At 39.4% G+C, this 20,583-nt stretch overlaps 1 protein-coding gene across 4 annotated transcripts in view; it reads right to left on the reverse strand.

Annotated features, from left to right (window-relative positions):
- Nucleotides 1–20,583, reverse strand: part of CNKSR2 (connector enhancer of kinase suppressor of Ras 2) — a gene marked incomplete at its 3' end in the record, with an annotated part of 223,906 nt that overhangs the window by 87,215 nt on the left and 116,108 nt on the right. For 2 of the 4 annotated variants that reach the window (XM_082012333.1, XM_082012332.1), the window contains exons 9-10: nt 11,064–11,210; nt 464–597 (exon numbers count right to left, since the gene is read on the reverse strand). In XM_082012333.1, coding sequence (XP_081868459.1) covers nt 464–597; nt 11,064–11,210 — 281 coding nt within the window. The remainder of the gene's footprint in view (nt 1–463; nt 598–11,063; nt 11,211–20,583) is intronic. The other 2 variants (XM_082012335.1, XM_082012334.1) reach the window with 1 other exon arrangement.

Raw genomic sequence — 20,583 nt, forward strand, 5'->3', positions numbered from 1 at the left:
ATCAAATATATCTAAAATAGAAAACACTGTGGTAGAAGAAAACGGTGCTCATTGGCGGTTGAAAGTTTCTTGCTTTTAGCTCAGCCTCCCTTGTTTCATCATGGTTATTAGGCAAGGGGACAGAAACAAACTCTTTTCCTAGTTATAGATTCAGGTTTTCAGATAATTTTTGCTCTTCTGAAATACCATGAGACTGTTACAGAGGACAGATTATCCCATATTTGAGAAAAGATAGCACTGAGCTTTCTTTTCTAAAAGCTACTGTCTTTTGTAGACAAAACACTGATTCAGGTCATTGTGGGTGGGATTCAGCATATCGACCCTTAATAGCCAGTTGACCTGCAAAATGAAGTATTATCAGTATTATCCTGCAGGACAAGCCGATAAACAGGTAGGAACAGAATGTTCAGTTACTCTACAAATATTTTTTACCTTGAATTGTACCCGAAATGATCTTTTTTACCTTGGAACATACGGTTCTGTTGGAGGAGGGGGAATGTAGAGATCCTGAAGGGCAGAGCTGTCTCTTTTTGTAGGTGTGCTGATAGTGCTGGATGGCGTAGCAACACTGCTTGTAGGACTTCTAGGAATAAGAGGCTGGTTCAAAAGAGAGAGAGAAATAATCAAGATTATCCTTATACATTATACATTTTTATTTGAAAAAGCTATAAACATTCTATAGTTCAGAAAATTAAAGAAATAGTTAACAGTTCTAATGTTCTGTGTGCTTTTAAACTGACTGAAACACTCGTGCTAAGGAGCCAGATCTATGAATGGACAGGTACTGTACTTATAAAACTGACTCCTCTGACTACATCTTTCTCCCTTTTGCACAGCAAGATTATTGCCAATACCTATAAAAAAAGTAATCAGCAGAGCCACTGGTGAAATCTTAAAGTGTAAATAACATACAGAATCTAGTGAATTCCTTAATTAAACTAAAATTGTAAAGAAAAAGTCTAGTGTTTACAGTAAAAGGTGCATAAGCAGGAATTAAATTCAATGTCATCTCTCCCCATCTGCTCTACAGCTTAAGAATTAAATGTAAAAGCTTCAGTTTATGTCTGCAGATGCTGTAAAATCATGTGCTGCATCCTCAGAGCGCACATGGTATGAGACAGAATAAACTGGAGATTATTATTATTCTTCACTCCTTGGGGCACACTCCTCACACAGTAACATTTACTCAAAGGAAAATAAATTGTACACTCCTTGCAGAATAATCATGCACTCTAGATATCATTCCAGTCCAAATAGGATCCTTCCTCTTAAACACATCTCTCTCCCATGAATTAGGCACCCCTTTTCCCTCCTCAGCTTAACTACTTCAGCTAGCTAAATAATGACCAACCATTTGAAGACTTTATTAAATTACTGTAGGGCTGGAAATTATAGCAGGATTTTCTAACAGTCTCTATACAGATGCAGAAAAATGAAACGAGAAGAAAACTTTTGATTGCTTTAGTCTACTTAATAACATGTCTGCCTAATAACAAAAGCCTTATGTTGCTTGGCTTGTGTGATAGCAAACTCAAGGAGAAGAAAAAGAAAAATGGCAAAACAGTAAGTATAACAGTATCTTCATATACCCTAAAATTAATTTAATATTAAAAAAATGCTGAGATTTGCTCTGAAAGAGTTCTTTCCCCTCCATCTTTTTGGAAATGAACTCCTTGAAGAAGTAAGTGTTGGAATTAAAGAGAGTTCAGCATACCTGTAATTTCTGACCTATATAACTACTGGAGAACACAAACATTTCACATTGTATTGACAGCAGAGAAGCTCTAAAGACTGACTGAACAGATGCGTAGAAAAGATCCTTCTGCCAGCACTGTTAAGAATATTTTATGACAGACCAACAGGGCATTCCTGTGCAGAATAATCAGTTCTCATTTTCTAGATATTAATCTTGATACTCCAGCACTATGCCTATACCGCAGAAAACCCCAAGAGTTCAACAGCAGGAGCTTTTTCAAAATGTTGGCCTTTCATAAGTTAGCGATGAGCCATTTGAATTTATGCTTATCAAGCAAAGCCCCCACCACTGTGTCACTTTTTTTTTAATCAGTATGTAAGAATAATATGCATGCCGCCTAAGGAACCTCCTCCTTTAGTCAGTTACTGCCTTGTTTTAGGAATTGAGCTGTGTTAGATCTTATTTATCTCAAATGTAATAAAATGTATGCTTAAAATTTTGTTAAAACTTTGCAAGTCCACCTTTAGAGCAACAGCTATAAACTGACATGTTTTCTCTTTTTGAATGTTAAAAAACCATCTCCTGTAAATAGTGATACTGCCAAATTCTTTCCTTGCTCATTAGTGTTAACGTTGAGTATTCTATACCCAGGCCAATGAAAGACTGCCAGTATTTGCAGGAAAAGAGGGAGAAAGACACACACGCAAAACCAGACAGGTAAAAGACTTTACAACCACTAAAAACAGGAAGACAGAAGTCTGCAAAAATAAGAATAAAGTTGGTGGCAAAACTGGGTAAAAAAACCCCAACAAAGTAACAAACAGAAAAAAAATCTTCAGAGAAACAAAAATCTTATCCTTTACATTTTCATGTGTGACACTGTAGCCACAGATGTTCTTGAACCACTTACTAATACAACACTGGTTATTTCCTTTCTGATACCTTGCACTTCTATGACAAGTAGACTTTGTGGCTTCCTGAGTAGCTTGTAGACTTAATTTTCATTGTAAGCCAAAAGAATTTTGTAACCTAGACCCTGTTTACAGTTGTCAAGCTCAAGCTGTTGTTGTTCATGGCTCCTACTGGCAGGAGCACTGAGAGGAAGACAAGCTGGGTAAATGGATTTGCTCTTCTCCACTTTGAGGAAGAAGACAGCCCTTTACCTGCGTGAATAGGTAGATAAGAGGAAAGTGGGCCCTAGAGACTGGACTGGTGGCAATCAATAGGAGTTTATGGTATATGTCACATAAGGAAAATCATGCTCAAGCATAACAGTGATCTGGACTTACAGCGGGTTGATGAGCCTCTGGTGATCCTGACTGGCTGCTGGAGGGCTAGAGGACACAGTAAAGAATCTCCCTTGTGTTACAGCCTGGAATACCTGGGCTTAATTATTTATATACTATTGATATGGGCTTAATTTCTGAAAAAAAAATATGATTTTGCTGAAGTCTGAGGATTCTATTGGTTAACTTCACACTTCACCGGTCCCTGCTAATACAGAGCCCAGACATATAGGTCGGTTTGTTGGAAGATGCTGGAAATCAATTGGGGTTTGTGCAACTTCGACAAATGCATGTTTTGGTACATCTTTTGGCTCAGCAAGGTGGTTAAAATAGTGATTGCAATAGGAAGAAATGGTATTCAGTCTATCACAGAAAAACACGAGTTATCCAGCTACCTGAAGGTAAAAGGTTTCCCTCAAATTGTTCCCATGTCAGACACTTTCAGAGGTGAAATTACAGTGTAATTGGTGAGAGTCTGAATGACTGTGGTATCTCACAGGATGGCCATGTGGGTACACCTTCCCAGGGCACCCGGAGCTCCCAAAGGGATAGAACTGTAATACATTCCAGTACAAGTGGAAACACAATCCTGTAGGATTGCCTCAAAACATACTAGGATGTCTCATATCTTTTCTATATTTAGGTCATATTGCCAAAGTCAGCTCTCTAGCTTATTTCCACAAAAACAGAAAAGCTGTGTAACTAGGAAAAAATGAGAAATCTGAATTTAAAAATAGGCCACCACTTTTTTCTTTAAAATATATTTATCACCACTGCACCAGTAAATCAGCTCAGGAAGAAATGCTACATAGTAAAAGTGTTCACATGGTCTCTCCTGGTAGCTCAACACACTGAGAGCATTGCTGTAACTACCACCTTGTGCTGTATGAGTTCAGCTTTCATTTTATAAAGAATTAAAAGTCTTCAGGCCCTCCTGGTTGAAAAGCAAGCCTTCAGAACATGGCCGGCAGTTATGGTGCGTCTACATGGCATTTTGCGTTGCAATTTGGAGAGACCTCCGTTCGAGTCAATCTGTGCACCTGCAAGTAGATCAGCTCTTGTAGCTCTCCAGTTCAAAATAGGCATGCTGAACAGAAAAACACATGGAACTCCATTCAAGTACGTCTGAATTGGATGCCTTGGAGATCAGTGTTATCACTGAGTTAATTCTCTTCCAAGGACTAGAGTGTTTTCCTGCAGCAGTCCCTTTTGGTAGGCTGGCCAGGGCAAGTGGAATTGCTGAAACAGCAATAAAACTAAAAAGTTTTCAGGTCCAAAGAGTTAAATACTTGATCCACAGGAATAGCCTGACAAAGAAAGTTTAGAAGTTACATATTAAAACTGGAATAGTCTCAAAAATGTCCCACAAAAGACCCTGCATCAATCTTAACCCACAATGACAGAGACTAAATCCATGTTTCAATACATTTTGGAGTACTATTTCTCAAACATTTTGGATGCACTCTCTTCCTTCAGGGTCATTAGTCTTTACAGACCCTTTCCCAAATTGTCAGTTGGCTGGGGCACAGATAACCAACCACAGGGAAATTTCTACAGGGAAATAACAAGTGCCTGTAAGTACTGACTGATAGCATGTAGGCACTTAACTCCCCTCTCCCCCAGAAACTGCCCTGTCCCTGGTTAGCTCTGCCTTGTGGTCCCTACTTCCGTCTTGCTCCCAGGACCTATTGCTGCTTTTCCCATCCCCAATCCTGAAGGAATTCAGAGGGTAGCCCCAGTAAGTCAGTATATTATTTTTGGTTTTTATCTCTAAACAATGAGTGTAATTAATATTTAATATATACTATCTAAAATTCTTTTTAATGTTTTTTAAAACTCTTTGAACCTTTCATTAACTCCCTTGGAAGCTGCAATATATAGTTTGAGAAACATTGCTCCAGAAAAAGACATACAATTTTTAAAAATATAAGCAAAACCAATACAAAATTTTAAGTGGTAATATCTTTATACAGTATTTGCATCAGTAAACAGATTTTACTGCTAATATATTTTTCATATTGGATCAAGGTTATGACAATTTATTGAACGTAATGTTTCCAATAAAACAAACTTTTTGTAAGATCAGCCATGACATGAAGTAATGAAATACTATCACTAATTCATACTTTGTAGGAAAACCCAGTCAGAATCCATTTTAATAGTGCTGCAAAGAATGCCCAGTTCCCATGTAGTTAAAAGACAACTAAGCAACTGAAGAGCAAACAAGTTAGTATTTTATTCAAATTTAATGATTAAAAACTGTAAGGTCATTAATTTTAATCATAAATGATGAAAACAGAATATAGCATCGTGTCTAGATGAATGAAGGAGGCAATATAATCAAGTAAGGGAAAATACTAAATAAAAATAATAAAAGTAGCATTTTCTCTCAAACCAAGGACTCCGTTGTTATTGTTGCTGTTTCTTCTTAGGAGGCTGAAAAGCTGAATATATCACAGTGGAGATATGATGCATATCTAATCCAAAATAAAGTCTGTTGAAAAAACTACAGATACTGAGTTGTTGGTGATTTTATAACGGCACAATTTAATCACAGACAAAACAATACAGTGGACTATTTTAAATATACAAAAGGTGACATTTAATCAAGCTCGGTGAAGAGTGTCACAGAGTGTTTAAGAGGGGTCAGAAGGTTTTTTTCCAAGTCAACACACAAGATGTGGCTGGCAGCTGGACCTGCCCCCAACCTCACTGACATCAGTAACAGCCCTTTCACTGATATTGGCAGGGTGCAGTCCAAATTAGCCGAAGTATGCCAACATGTTTCTCTACCACTCCTTTTCTGTATTATAGTGAAACTGGATGAAGAGTCTTCCACACTGTAGTCAAAATCCACTTTCTTTTGACTAATTAACAAAGCATTTTCCAGAAGGCAAAGAAGGACTTTGCAGCTAGCTTCTTGCTAGCATGATGATAGTGACTTACATAAGATTTCATATGCTCCAAGAATCTTCTCTCTTGAACCTTCCACCCTTGTTCAAACAGCAGTTAGGGAAGCCTCCATTTGAAACCGCCCCAAAATAACGCAAAGTGGAAAGGAGAAATAAAACAGACAATCTAGAGTAGAGAATGTTTATTTAAGTTAGGTTTTGAACCAGACAAAAATTTGGAGAGTTCAAAGATAATTGTCACCTCTATGTCAAGTAAGAAAAATTAAAAAATTAAAGGTTAAACATATTTAGTTTGTTCACCATATTCAGTAGCAGTCAGAAATGCAAACATTGCAATCTGAAATACCATTGTAGGCTTTCACACAGCGGATCAGAGTATCAGAAAAAGTAACTGAAAGGCAAATTTAGTAAAAATTGTCTTGCAGGCATAACATCTTAATATGGTACGATACCGTATTAATGAATACCTTCAATTGCAAAGGCAACCACACAATTCCCAAGGCCACAGCTGCCTAATTCAAACGTTATAAAAGCAGTAACAAAAAATACAGGCTGAAAAATCCCTTGACTTCACAAATTCTGACATGATTCCAGCATGCATCAAGGGAGAGCTTTGATAATCTACAAGAAGTTGGATACTGTTGGATATTAAAACAGACAATCAAGTGACTGAAAATAAAAAAACCCCAGCACTTCCTTTAATCAGGACACGAGGGGAAAAAAAAGGATGTGTTTCTTTCTGTACTGATTGACCTCAGAGCTGGAATCAATGCACTTGTAAATACAAACTCATTATGCAATGGTGCATAGTATAGCCATCGGATAATTGTATTATTTTACTGTACATCAGTATTTAATAATTGTATTATTTACTGTACATCAAACTATTCAATATCAGTTTCAGGACTCCTACACAGGATGCATTCTTTCTTTCCCCTAACCTTTCATATCTATTCTAAGGATAAGAATATTTGTGAAAAGAATGAATATACCACAATTCTGCTAAAAGGAAAAAAAAAACCACCCAAAGAATTAATCAATAATTATGTAGACTGCATTTAAATCATAATTCATGGCAAGACTGCCATGTGAAGGCAGAGCTGTTCAAAGTAAACCACTGAACATTCTAAGAAGTATTTATGCCAATTAGCAAGCAGTTAATATCTGAATGATCTAAAAGTGTTTTCCACACTCAGAGACTGTGAACATTTGGCTGGCATATGGCTAATCTAGAGATTAGTAACAATAGACAGCACACTCTTAAAAATTTCATCATCAGAATGCATAATTTAATTACGAAGACGCCCTGTCACTCACACACCAAAACTGTTCCAGAACTGCTTGATACGTTGGTAGTACCGGCATACTGACTGAACTGGAAGACTCATCTAGCATTTTCCCAACTTAGAGGCTTACTTAGTATCTCTCCATTAAGTCTAGTTTTTCACGTAGTTGCAAGTGGCAAACTTCATGTTCTTACATACAATTATTGACTAAACAAGCAGAATACAATTTACCAATAATGCCTCAACATGATTCACTTCCAGCTAAAATTAAGTTTTGAAAGTTCTCAGTTAAAACATCCCAATGTAACTCTCAATGTAAATGTGTCTCAATTTAATTCACTGAAAAATTTACCTTCTACATTCGCTGCAATAGCTGTTAAACATATTTATTGGTAGGGTGCATAGAAAATCTCAGTCTCTGCTTTTGTGTCAGCCTCCTTACATTAGGGCAAACTTCCACCTTCCCACATCACCCGCTGCAATTTGATTAGAATGTGACACCACATTTTTCCTCTGTTCATTCCATTTGCAGAACGAAAAAAACCACAGCAGCCAATTTGCAGATCCTAATTCCCATGTTACCAGAATTTCATCCCCATATCTTATTCTAGAGGCCTTTGAATATTTTGCTCATATTTGGTACTTTAACAGAATTATTACTGAGTCATAATTTCCTTATAGCTTGTATCTGTTGAATAATACATACGGTTCAATTAACTTAGCTCTGGGATGACAGCTCAGTTATCCTCAATTATTTCATGACATCCTGATATAGAATCATAGAATGGTTCGGGTTGGAAGGGACCTTAAATATTATCTAGTTCCAACCCCCCTGCCATGGGCAGGGACACCTTCCACTACACCAGGTTGCTCAAAGCCCCATCCAGCCTGGCCTTGAACGCTTCCAGGGATGGGGCATCCACAACTTCTCTGGGCAATCTGTTCCACCGTCTCACCACCCTCATAGTGAAGAATTTCTTCCTCATATCTAATCTAAATTTACCCTCTTTCAGCTTAAAGCTATTACCTCTTGTCCTATCAGTACACGCCCTTTTAAAAAGTCCCTCTCCAGCTTTCTTGTAGGAAAACAAGTTATCATAATTTCCCTTGCTTCCAAAGGTGATGGAGGTACTGCTTTTCCTTGTGTTTTTTTCCTATTTGCTATCGCTTCCCCCCCTCTCCTCTCATATTATCTCCCAAGCTCCTGTTAAAGAATAGCACCCTTACATGAATCAGGAACATAAGAAATTTCACAATAGCCAGAGGGCAAACCGCAATTACAAAACATACAGCTTTTTTGAAGATTTTGTTTCAGAGATTTTTGAAGTAAATTTTGTTAAATAAACATTATATTCTTTATATTTTAATAGATATAAAATTACACTGCACTCTGACTGCTTTCACTTCTCATTATTAATCAAACATACAGTACCAATTTCACACTTAGGCTACATTTAAACTAACATCAGCTGACTAACATCTGTTCACCTCTGATCTGCGTAAATTAACAACAGAAATCTCCACATTATGTAGCTTCTGAAGTTTGTCTTAACTTTGCCCTGGAGCTTTTTCGACACTCAGTCTACTTAAGAAAACTGTTGTTTCTCACACTAAAACCACAAATTACAACAGACACACATATGCACACTTCACACATAGTGTTGAATGAGGTTCTGGCCTTTTCCTGGTGTCATGTTTGATAAAATCAGAACAGTATCATCATGATACCAGAATTACATCTCTAACGTTTAACAGTATCTCTATTTGTACTCACATTAGCCTTAAAATATTCATATTTTCTATGCTATCAGCAAAAAACCTACATCAAAACCAATACTCCCATTACCCACACTACCCAGTCTGTAAGATTACAGAAAACCTCTATTTAGGGTCAGTCTCATCTTATCTAATACAGATAATCTACATTCAAGGTAGCTGTCAAAACTCCCTTTATCACCAGAGACAGAGAGAGGCACGCACAGGGTCCAATTCAGCTCATCCTAAGGCAGATCAGGCTAAAATAGCCAAGATGAATGAATCAGTAACTGTTATGTATGTCTGCTGGACAAAGGCAGTAAAGTTAAGGAACCTGCACGATAATGTAGATATGTAGATGTGAACATAGCAGGTATGTGGAGTTAGATCAGTTGAATAACACCCTAGTATCTGTATTGAACTAAGGATGCTGATGGAAATCAGAGTCAAATAAAACAGAGTAAAAGATGACTGGATTTTTGCTTGTGGAAGTAAGTATGGAGTTTCAAACAGGCCCACAACTTTAGCTCATGAAGCATTCACTGTCAAAAGACCACAGGAATCCTCACTTCCCTACTGGACTTAGTTTAAGCAGTGGAAATTGGTTTCTATCCAATTTCTGCCCACCCTTTTGGAGTAGCCTGTCTTGAATTAGTTGCTTATTTACTATTGTCTGCATCAATGGCCCATGTCAGAAACCTCTGTTGTGGGGTATTCAGTGTAATTGTTCTAGTGGCAAATGATAAAGCAAAGCAAAAAGAAATACTTAGGAGAATGGCACAGTTCACCCAAAGAAATACCAACTTATCCAAAGAGTATTTAGACTGAAAGCATCTGACCCCATTCAAAGCAATGATGTGCATTTTTCATTTGTATTTATATTCTCGCTAAAGCATGATGAAAGTGCAGTCTTCAAGTATGGACATTCATACAGTCACATCATGCATACAGATTTGCAATTTTATGTTCAGACGCTAATAAGATATTTTTGGCTAAAAGCGTTTTGTCACATGTCTAGTCAGTACCTTATATCTGAAAGACCAAGACATCTCAATCATTTAAAAACTTTAAAAACTTTAAAAATTACTCAGTTTCAAAGACAATGATGCATCTAACCAATATAAAATGATTTATATATATATATATATTTTTGAAAGAAATTCTTCATGGCATGAGTTCTTTTTATGACTCTCTTGATATTTGAAATGGCAAAGACCACAGCTACTGGCAGTGGCATTTCCATATCTCATTTTTGTTCTGCTTGAACTTCACAGAAGTCTCTTTCTCTCTCAAATGTACTTAATTTTAAATTAGACTTTTTATTGTGATAATAAAAATGTCCTGAAGAATGCATTCTTTATGCAAAGAAAATAAATTTCTAAACATTGTTCTATTTGAACTGAATGAAAAAAGGGATTATTTGTCAGTTCCAGCTGTTGGTTACATGCTTTCATCAGCCCGGACATAACTTTTATTTCCTAGAGTTATCCATCACAGTGACATTTTATCCTGGAGTGAAACACGAAAGCTTTAATGAAACCATTCCATGGTGTTCAGTACATTGCAGGCTTACTAAAAATCAAAGGCCCAGCCAAACATCCTTTGCCACACCTTTTTATGTGCAAGGGTTCAATCTCAAGGACAACTCTGACATGAATATGACTTTATTTACATGAGAAAATTTTTATGGTCAAGTAGTTTATTGAATAAAAACACTTTATAAATTTTCCTATAACTCTACGATTGATCAAACTGAGAACTCAAGATCTTTTCCTCCCCTCTTTCTTTGAGGTTATACTGCACTGTGAGCTAAACAAAAAGTCAAACTAAAATTTATCGGCTTCTGAAGTATAGTTGTTTCCCCTTAGCTAGAAAAATTATCTGGGGCTACTTTTCTGCATTGTAAAACACTGGAACGATTACTTCTTAACTTTGAAAAGTTCTAATAACAGGTTTAATTTCAACTGAGCCTATGAGAACAAACTACAGAGAAATCATTTCAGAAACAATTTTTCAAAGTATACAAGAGTAAATATCCATATGCTGCTGAGATGAAGCACAATAAAGCATCACTGAGATAATCTGTAGTTAAAATGATGGTGTATGACTTATGATTAAGCTTCATTACCTGCAGAGCAAGGGGCTTCCATCTCATATTTTTCAGTAAAGCTGGTGCTGAGGTAAGCATGCTCTGAGGTCGCTTTTTCAAAGTTAAGATAACACCACTCGGATCCTCTCGTAGTGCATTCACCAAATTTTTCAACTGCCACCCCACCTGGTAACCAGTAAAATCATTACAATAAAATTGAGGTACAGTATTCAATATGTAATGTTCCCTTTTTAAATAAGATTAGTAAAATAACATAATAGGAGTGTGTATATATATATAAAAGGAGATTAAATCTAGAAATTTCAAAAATAAATTACTGCATAAAAATCACATCAACTAAAATAATTATTATAATGCATTAAGATGGATATGCATCATTTCAGGTTTTAGAATTAATGAACTACTGTTACTCCACTGTAAATGAACAATGAAATCTCAAAGTGTTTTCAAAATTAGCTCTGGTACATAGACTTTAGAAACTAGAAGGTTAAAAACCCCTGGCTTCTGCCCCAACAGTTCAATTCAAAACTGAGCACTTTATACGCCATGGTTACTATTTAAAGTCCACTAACCACATGTAGTCATACTACTTCTACTCCTAGCAGCTTATGCAAGCACAAACTAGTTCAGGAAAATCTTCTACTCTTCACACTGCTATAAAAATAAAATCAGAATCACAAGGCCTTTTTTTAAAATAGTACTTCTTTCATGATGATTTCAGAAACAAATACAGTAAATTAATGACAGAAATGTAGTCTAGCCACTACTTGAGTATTAGCCCAAAGTAAAATTTTCCTAACTGAATTACAGCATTTTGAAATATTCTAAAATTAAGAACTTGACTAACACGGAAAACAAGAAGTGTTTATTTATAAACGCAGGATAGAACATTCTGAATAATTTATTTTGCATTTTTGAAAAAAGTACTTCAAATATTAAAACGGTACAACTCATGACAATGGTTTTCAGTCTAAATAATGCCTGATTTTAGGTATCTATCTTGAAACATTTAAGATACTCAATCCCTGCATTTTCAAGTTTGGCACCTAAAGTGGCAATACACATAATCATACAGCCCTTGAAAATCTTGGCCTATAGACTTAGAAAGTGATTATTTCTGTAAACATGACAGCTTTTCTACCATTTACTCTCTTTCCCTCCCTTAAACGAACCAGTAAATTTAGATGTTTAAAGGATCACAGTTACAAATATTTTCCTGCTTTCACAACTTGTACAAGAACAGTGTTAAGAAGAAAATTATCCAACTGACAAGTGAAATTCTTACTGAACAAACATGTAGAACTCTGAAGTGATAAGGTGACATCATTGTAAAAAGGTTACTTTGTATCATGTCAATATATTTGAAAAAAATCAACTAGGCCGTGTGAACAAAGAGAGTATCTATATTCCTTATAGTTCCTTCATAGTGAAAAGACACAAACATATATCCATTACCTATGGTTAAGCAAGGTAATCACACATAGGTTATTGTTGCTACTTATTTTTTACCTTATTCCCTATTACACCGAATCTCCTTTTGTTTGCTTAATATCACTTATATGAAGAGCTGATACTCCCATACGAGCGCGCCACTTAAGCCAACACTAATGCTTACCAACAACCCTGAGTCACAGACATGGGTCAAACCTCACCACTCTTCCTCAGCTACTGTGAACCTACCTGTCCTGTTTTCACTGCAGCAAAGTTCATTACATCCAGGATGCACTTCTACAGTAATATTATTGTAAACAAAGAAACAGGGTGTTGACAACATACATCTTTATGGAATATTTTCCAGCTTCCACAGAAGACTTCCAAGCATGCTGGAATTCTTATTTTCAGTCCAATGTACTAGGCACATAGCTATTATACTTTGAATAAAATGAAGCACGAACGTAATCAACTTCTGCTCAATTCCCACACCCTGGTGAAGTCTCCATTTTCTTTCAACAGTATTTAAACCAAGTCTCTGCAAGTCCAAGCTTTGTGTCTTAATATTACGATTTTATTAAAAAATACCTTGCTATTTACAATACTGTCTTCCTACTAGAGAGAGACTTCCACCACTGCTTAGAAACAATATATTCCCCCTAGTTCTCTAATGTCACCTTGGGCATATGCAAGGTTTCATCTGCTACCGAAAAGAAGGAATTAAAGGTTTACAGTTCATGTAAGGTATCTCCATACATAAGCTACTGTACACTTTAATTCCCTGATGTAACAACTGAAGATAGATTTCTGGAGAAGAATTCTTCTGCTGAATAAAGCACCACAGGGAGCCTTGATAACATGATGTTGCCCCAAGTTATGGAGTCAGGATGATTCTTGCCATTTAAGTTGGTAGGACACTGCATATGAAAGTTGTGTTTTAAAGCCATCTGTTTCTCACTGAAACAGCCAGAGGAATATAAATAAACTGGGGATTTTGGTTATGCTAGCAGTTTTAAAATTATTTCAAATGCACTTTCATATGTTGCAGAGATAAACTGTATCATGTATTTCAACTACGCCTTACACTGCAATAAATGGGAGATTATCTAGTCTCTTTGTGAGAGTTAGGGGGATTAAAGAAAAAAAACACTTCAAAGCACTAAATCTGATGTATTTAATTTAGAAGCTCATGAATATAAACAATTTAACTTAATTTTTCACAGGAAAACTCTGAGTTTACTATAAATTTCAAATGAAGCTCATCCTTTGCTTTCACTTAGTTCCCTGACAGGAGTTTTCTGTCTGGTTCAGGCAGTCCTTGCTTGCTTCTCATCTTTGAACAGAAATGACTAAATTAGCTTAAAAATAACAAGTCATATAAGAGGCTGTCAACAATAAATTGAATGAAATTGATGTCCAGGTAGGAGGCATGCTTTTCAGTTCCCACATAGTTTAGTTCCCATCAAAATTCATATTGACACAGACTAAATAGAAGCAATCCTATATGAGGAGATCAGGTTGGAAAGAGGGAAAGGCAGTGAATATATCTGGAACTGAAAATTGTTTTCTAGAAATCCACTTTAGGGACATGTAATCTACACTTTCTTTTAAGTGTGATTTGAATCTACTCATTCTAAACTCTCCTCAGGATCTTCCCTTTTCTCACTGACACCACAGTTATCAATCTCGACTTCCAGTCAGCAAGTTTTTGGGCAGAGCTTTCGAAGTCCCTACCATATTCTTATTCCTACCCATGTAGTGCAAAAATGGACAGCAATAAGAAAGTTTCATTAATGGTTTGAAAATTCCATAGAAAAGTAAAAGAACTATATTAGCAGACAACTTTACTTACATTAAAACAACCTCAGCAATTAATTTTAAATCAGTACACTATATTGACCATATACCCATTTTTAAGGACCAAGCAAGTTACTGTTGCTTGCCTTAAAATAAATTGACATTGTTAAACCAAGTGCCATCAACAAGATGTAGTCAGGAGTGGTCTCTTTAACGGCACCCTAAGCCCACTGTTGGGTTTTGCTGCGCAGCACCTGAATCACTCCTGGTTGCCAGTGCAGCTTATGGCCGAGACCACGGGTGGCCAAGGGCAGTTGAGGGCAGCCCAGGGGTCGGGCACCATGCACAGGCACAACGCAGCCAGTCCCTGGGTAATACCAGGAACCCCAGCGCAGGGGAGAAGCACTCCCACTGCATGGGTGCAGGCCTGAGCACCCGAGGGAGCACAGGGCACTTTGTGGAAAGGTGGAGCTTGGTGCAGGACAGGCCACAGGGTTTTTTTGGTGAGGAAGGAGATGGACTATGGGCTTAAGGAGCAGCAAGGGAAGGTGAGCATGGCATGCAAAGATAGGTGAACTATGGGAATAGGGAGAGGAGAGCAAGGGAGCACCACAGTGATGCCCTGAGGGGTCGTGTTGAGTTGTTTCTGCCAAGATTATAGCACCTTTGCTGGAGGAGTCTACTGCCAAGGTAAAGGAGGGATAGACAGGGTAGCCCATGTCCATGCCACCTAAGGACCGGTACCGCAAGACCAGATGAAGAACACTGCTGGAGGATGGCCCGAGAAGGGACATCAATCACCCAAAGGGGAGAGCAACGCTCTGCGCCAGGAGAGGTGAGCCTGCAGGCAGCGTGCCTGAACATCAGCATCAGGCCAGCTCCAAATTTCGCATCTCACCCTGCCACTACACGCCCAGAGGTTGTGGCCAGGCTGGGAAGCTTCACCAGCATGCTCCAGAGATACTCAGGGCCACCCAGGTTGCTTCATCAGGGCAAGACAGGCACATGGGAGCCCTGTGCAGCTGCACACAGCTCTGACACATCCTCCTCACCTCCCCTGCCTCTCCCCCTCGCCTCCCACTGGTTTCTCCACCACCTGGAATATCCCAGCACCCATTACCCCAAAAAGCAGAAGGCTTTCGCAGGGGGTGCTGTTAGAGGTCTGCTCCCCCAGCCACCATCTGAGAAAAGAAGATGCCCCCAAGCAAAATGAGACATATTTTAAAAGGGCCCAATGTTTCTTTAGCATGCAGCAAGCACATCTGGATGACAATATCACAGTGGCCTGAAATGGAACTTTTATTTTGAATTCCTATTCCATACAATTAGATGGACCTAAACCAAGTATTTTTAGGATGCTACAAAAGCCAGTACTAAATAACCGACAGTCTGAAAAATCCAGCACATGTATCCCAAATAAACCATGGAACAGCTGCTTCATTTAAAAGCAGTGTGCAAATCTAACACACACTGAAACTGCATCATCTACAGGGTGGAATTATAGTCAAATGATAAATAGAAAAGAGTCTGTATTTTTATAGGCACATTCCTGTTCAAAGGGTCACCAGAGTCCCATGAAAGTTAATGAGAGCCTTCTGCTTCCATGAAAACTGTTTGGTTTTTTTTTCCCCAGTTACAGTAATTCTTTCCTGACTTGCGGACTTCTAAAAGAGAAAAGTAGTAATATCTTTACGCTTCTGAAGGAAAAGTAATATATTCCTGCTAAATATAATCTGCAAAGCCATGTACTATTTTCTACCTAAGCAAATATGCAAAATCCACTCTAGTGTTTAATTTTAAAAAGTTACTAGAATGGGGAGATCATCAAAATTCTTATTCTTTCAATGTTGCCTGTTGTAAATGGCATCCAGCCAGAGCTCTTTGACTTATCAACCACTTCAAGCTTCAAGCTTCTACTAATTTTTCAACTAAAAAAGTAGAATTTCTAGGAGGAAAGTGTATTCACCTTAAGAAATAGGTGGTTTTTTAAGAATTTCCACATCTATCACCCATCTTGCATTTTATAAATAAAAATTGGTGCATAAGGAAAAAAAACCAACACTGCACTGTGTATCAAACCTAGCACACTATTAAGCAAGTCAGAATCTGACAAGAAACTATCTGGCGTCATGCTGTTAAATTAACAGATTGATTTCCATGAACGCTGGCCAGAAATGAGGATGGTCAGCTGGCAGCCCTATGAAACAAATATGTTACAGCAAGCATCTCCTCCCCTTCCCCCAGCTGCAGATGCCTGAAAATGCTAAAAATTAATGAAAGGCCATAGGTCTTCCGCCTCCAGAAAATACTACTGAGTGAGGAAATCACGGAAGGATGTTTACAACATGGACTACCACTGAGATGAAATCTGTATCTGTATGTGGTAGGAGAAGCAGTGTCAGGAGAGTAGCAGATGCCTTTCAGGGATTTATCCAGCTTCTTAAGCTAGCATGATAATGAACATTCAAGCTTACATAGCAGTTGTCTCCCAAAGAGGAGAGATTAATAATACTGTGATTGCATATGCTGCAATTCTAATTAAAGAATATCTTGGCTATATTATTTAAATAAATGCAATTTTAACCCAATGTTAAAGTCAGTTCTGTACATTCTTAGAATGTCACTGATGGCACCATACTGTATTGTTGCCCAAAGTCACAACAACACAGTTTGTATGTAAAGTATATTGAAGAAAATCACATCTTTTACTTGAGAAAATCTTGATGTTTCACTAAAACTTTTGCTCACTATCAACAAACTATGAAATTAATTTTATATTCATTTTTGGCTCTGTAAACTAAGGCTCACAATTAAGAGGCTTTCCCAAGAATAAAATGTTAGGACCCAAATTAAGAGCTAAATACCGAAGTCACTGCCTCTCATTAAGCTGCTCTAATCACATTTCCCCATCAGAAAATGTGTATGATGCAGAGCACAACTTCTGACTGATTTTTATTATCTTGCACCTTTTTGGTATTTACACAGCTCAGTTCCACCATAATTCAACAAACCTCCCAAATGTTAGCAGCATGACTACAAAGCACCTTGGTAATGGAGACAAGCATGTGATTTATCCATAGGGAACTGAAACTTCAATTATCCAGGGACACAGAATCAGTTCTGCACTGAAGCTTGGACACAGTTTAATAACAATGCTTACCTTTCACTTTTCACTGCTACAATCAACCTTCAGTTCAGAGCTACCTCACTGTTTTGCTTTTGAGTCATTGCTAGCAACATCCTAGAACAAATAAACAAGTATATTTGTTGGGAACAGCAATGACCCCAACTTTATGGTATGTACGTATTTTTACAGCTGTAAGGTCAGTGACACGGTACATTTTTTGAGGAAAAAGGGTCTCATGTTTTCATTTAAGTGTATGGCTTTAAAAAATGGGGTTAATTTCAGTTTGCTCAGCTATGGTGTACCTCTGAAATTGGAAGCATCCTCCCTCACTTGGGTACCTGCTCTTCTCCACAGTGACAGGCTGGCTCCACCAGAATCACAGAATCATAGAATCATAGAACAGTTTGAGTTCGAAGGGACCGTTACAAGTCATCTAGTCCAACCCCCCTGCAATGAGCAGGGACATTTTCAACTTGACCAGGTTGCTCAGAGCCCTGTCCAACCTGACAGTGAATGTTTCCAGGGATGGGGCATCTACCACCACTCTGGGCAACATGTGCCAGTGTTGCACCACCCTCATTGTGAAACATTTCTTCCTTATGTCTAGTCTAAATCTACCCTTTTTTAGTTGAAAACCATCACCCCATGTCCTGTCACAAGAGGCCCTGCTAAAAAGTCTGTCCCCATCTCTCTTTTAAGCCTCCTTTAAGTTCTAAAAGGCTACAATAAGGTCTCCCTGGAGCCTTCTCTTCTCCAGGCTGAACAATCCCAACTCCCTCAGCCTGTCCACACAGGAGAGGTGTTCCAGCCCTCTGATCATTTTTGTGGCCCTCCTCTGGACCTGCTCTAACAGGTCCACGTCTTTCCTGTGCTGAAGGCTCCAGAGCCAGATGCAGGACTCCCAGTGAGGTCTCACCAGAGCACAGTAGAGGGGCAGAATCACCTCCCTCAACCTGCTGGCCACGCTGCTTTGGATGCAGCCCAGAATACGGTTGGCGTTCTGGGCTGTGAGCGCACGTTGCTGGGTCATGGCCAGCTTTTCATCCATCAGTACCCCTAAGTCCTTCTTGGCAGGGCTGCTCCCAATCCATTCATCCCCCAGACTGTACCAATACAGGGATTTGCCCTGACCCAGGTGCAGGAATCTGCACTTGGCCTTGTTGAATCTCATGAGGTTCACATGGGCCCATTCCTCGAACTTCTCCAGGTCCCTCTGGATGGCATCCCATCCCTCAGGCATGTAAACCGCACCACTCAGCTTGATGTCACCTGCAAACTTGCTGAGGGTGCACTTGATCCCACTGTCTATATCACTGATGAAGATATTAAACAATACTGGTCCCAATACAGACTGCTGAGGGACATTACTCCTCACCGATCTCCATCTGGACATTAAGCCATTGACCACTACCCTCTGGATGCGACCATCCAATCAGTTCCTCATCCATCCAACAGTCCACCCACCAAATCCATACATCTCCATTTTAGAGAGAAGGATGCTGGGGGGGACCATGTCAAAGGCCTTACAGAAGTCCAGATAGATGACATCAGCAGCTCTTCCCTTGTCCACTGATGTGGTCACTCCATCATAGAAGGCCTCCAGGTTGGTCAGGCAGGACTTGCCCTTGGTAAAGCCATGCTGGCTGTCTTGAATCACCTCCCTGTCCTCCATGTGCCTTAGCACAGCTTCTAGGAGGGTCTGTTCCATGATCTTCCCAGGCACAGAGGTGAGTCTGACAGGTCGGTAGTTCCCAGGGCCCTCCTTTTGACCCTTTTTAAAAATGGGTGCAATGTTTCCCTTTTTCCAGTCTCCAGGGACTTCACCTGACTGCCATGGAGAGTGGCTTGGCAACTACACCGATTCAGGTCCCATAGACTTGTGTATGCTCAGGTTTCTCAGGTGGTCTTGAACCTGATCTTCCCTTACAGTGGGAGGGACTTTGCTCCTCCAGTCCCCATAGTGCAGTCCACCCCCTCGAGAGGTGGGGGAAGAAACACTGCCAGTGACGACTGAGCCAAAGAAGTCGTTCAGCACCTCAGCCTTCTCCTCATCCATTGTTACCAGTCTGCCAGTCTTGCTCATCAAGGGGGGTATGCTTTCTTTGACCTTCCTTTTCTAGCTAACATACCTATAGAAGCCCTCCTTATTATTCTTTGCATCCCCTGCCAAGTTCAGCTCCAGCCACGCCTTGGTCTTCCTGACCCCAAACCTACACAACTGGGCAGCATCCCTATACTCATCCCAGGATACCTGTCCCTGCTTCCACCACCTGTGCATTTCCTTCTTGCCCTTTAATTTGACCAGCAGGTCTCCATCCATCCATGCCAGTCTCTTGCCTTCCTTTCCTCATTTCTTATACCTGGGGTTCACGAGCTCTTGTGCTCTATAGAAAGCATCTTCAAAGATCTGCCATCTCTATTCTGCTCCTTTGTCCCCGAGGGCAGTTTTCCAGGGGGGTCCTATTGACCAACTCCCTGAAGGTCTGGAAGTTCGTTTTCCTAAAATTCAGGGTCCTGACTTTACTCTTCGCCTGCCCCATATCCCTCAGGACTGTGAACTCCACCAGTGCGTGACCACTGCAGCCCAGGCTGCCTCCAGTCTTGACGTCACCAATTAGCTCACATGCATTGGTGACCCATCCAGTATCGCATCCCCTCTGGTAGGGCTGTCTATTATCTGGCACAGGAGGTTATCCTCCATGCACTCCGGGAGTCTCCTGGATTGCCTACAGCTCACTGTGCTACTTTTCCAGCAGATGTCAGGGTGGTTGAAGACCCCCATCAGGACAAGAGCTTGTGAGCATGATTACTCCTGTAGCTGGAGCAAGAAGGCTTCCTCAATAGACTCCCCTTGACTGAGCAGCCTGTAGACACCAACCACAAGGTTCCCTTTGTTGCCTTGGTCTCTGATTCTTACCCATAAGCTTTCAACTGGCTCGTGGCTATTCCTCAGGGACAGCTCTTCACACTCTATCCATTTCTTGACTTAGAGGGCAACGCCTCCACCCTTCCTTCCTTGCCTGTCCCTTTTGAACAGCCTATAGCCATCGATAGCCACACTCCATTCGTGGGATTTGTCCCACCAAGTTTCAGTAATGGCAGCTAGGTCGTAGCTTTCTAGAAGCACAGTGGCTTCCAACTCCTCCTGGTCGTTGACCATGCTGCATGCGTTGGTGTAGAGAT

The sequence above is a fragment of the Phaethon aethereus genome, assembly GCF_964289735.1.
Source record: "Phaethon aethereus genome assembly, chromosome: 1".
NCBI lineage: Eukaryota > Metazoa > Chordata > Aves > Phaethontiformes > Phaethontidae > Phaethon > Phaethon aethereus.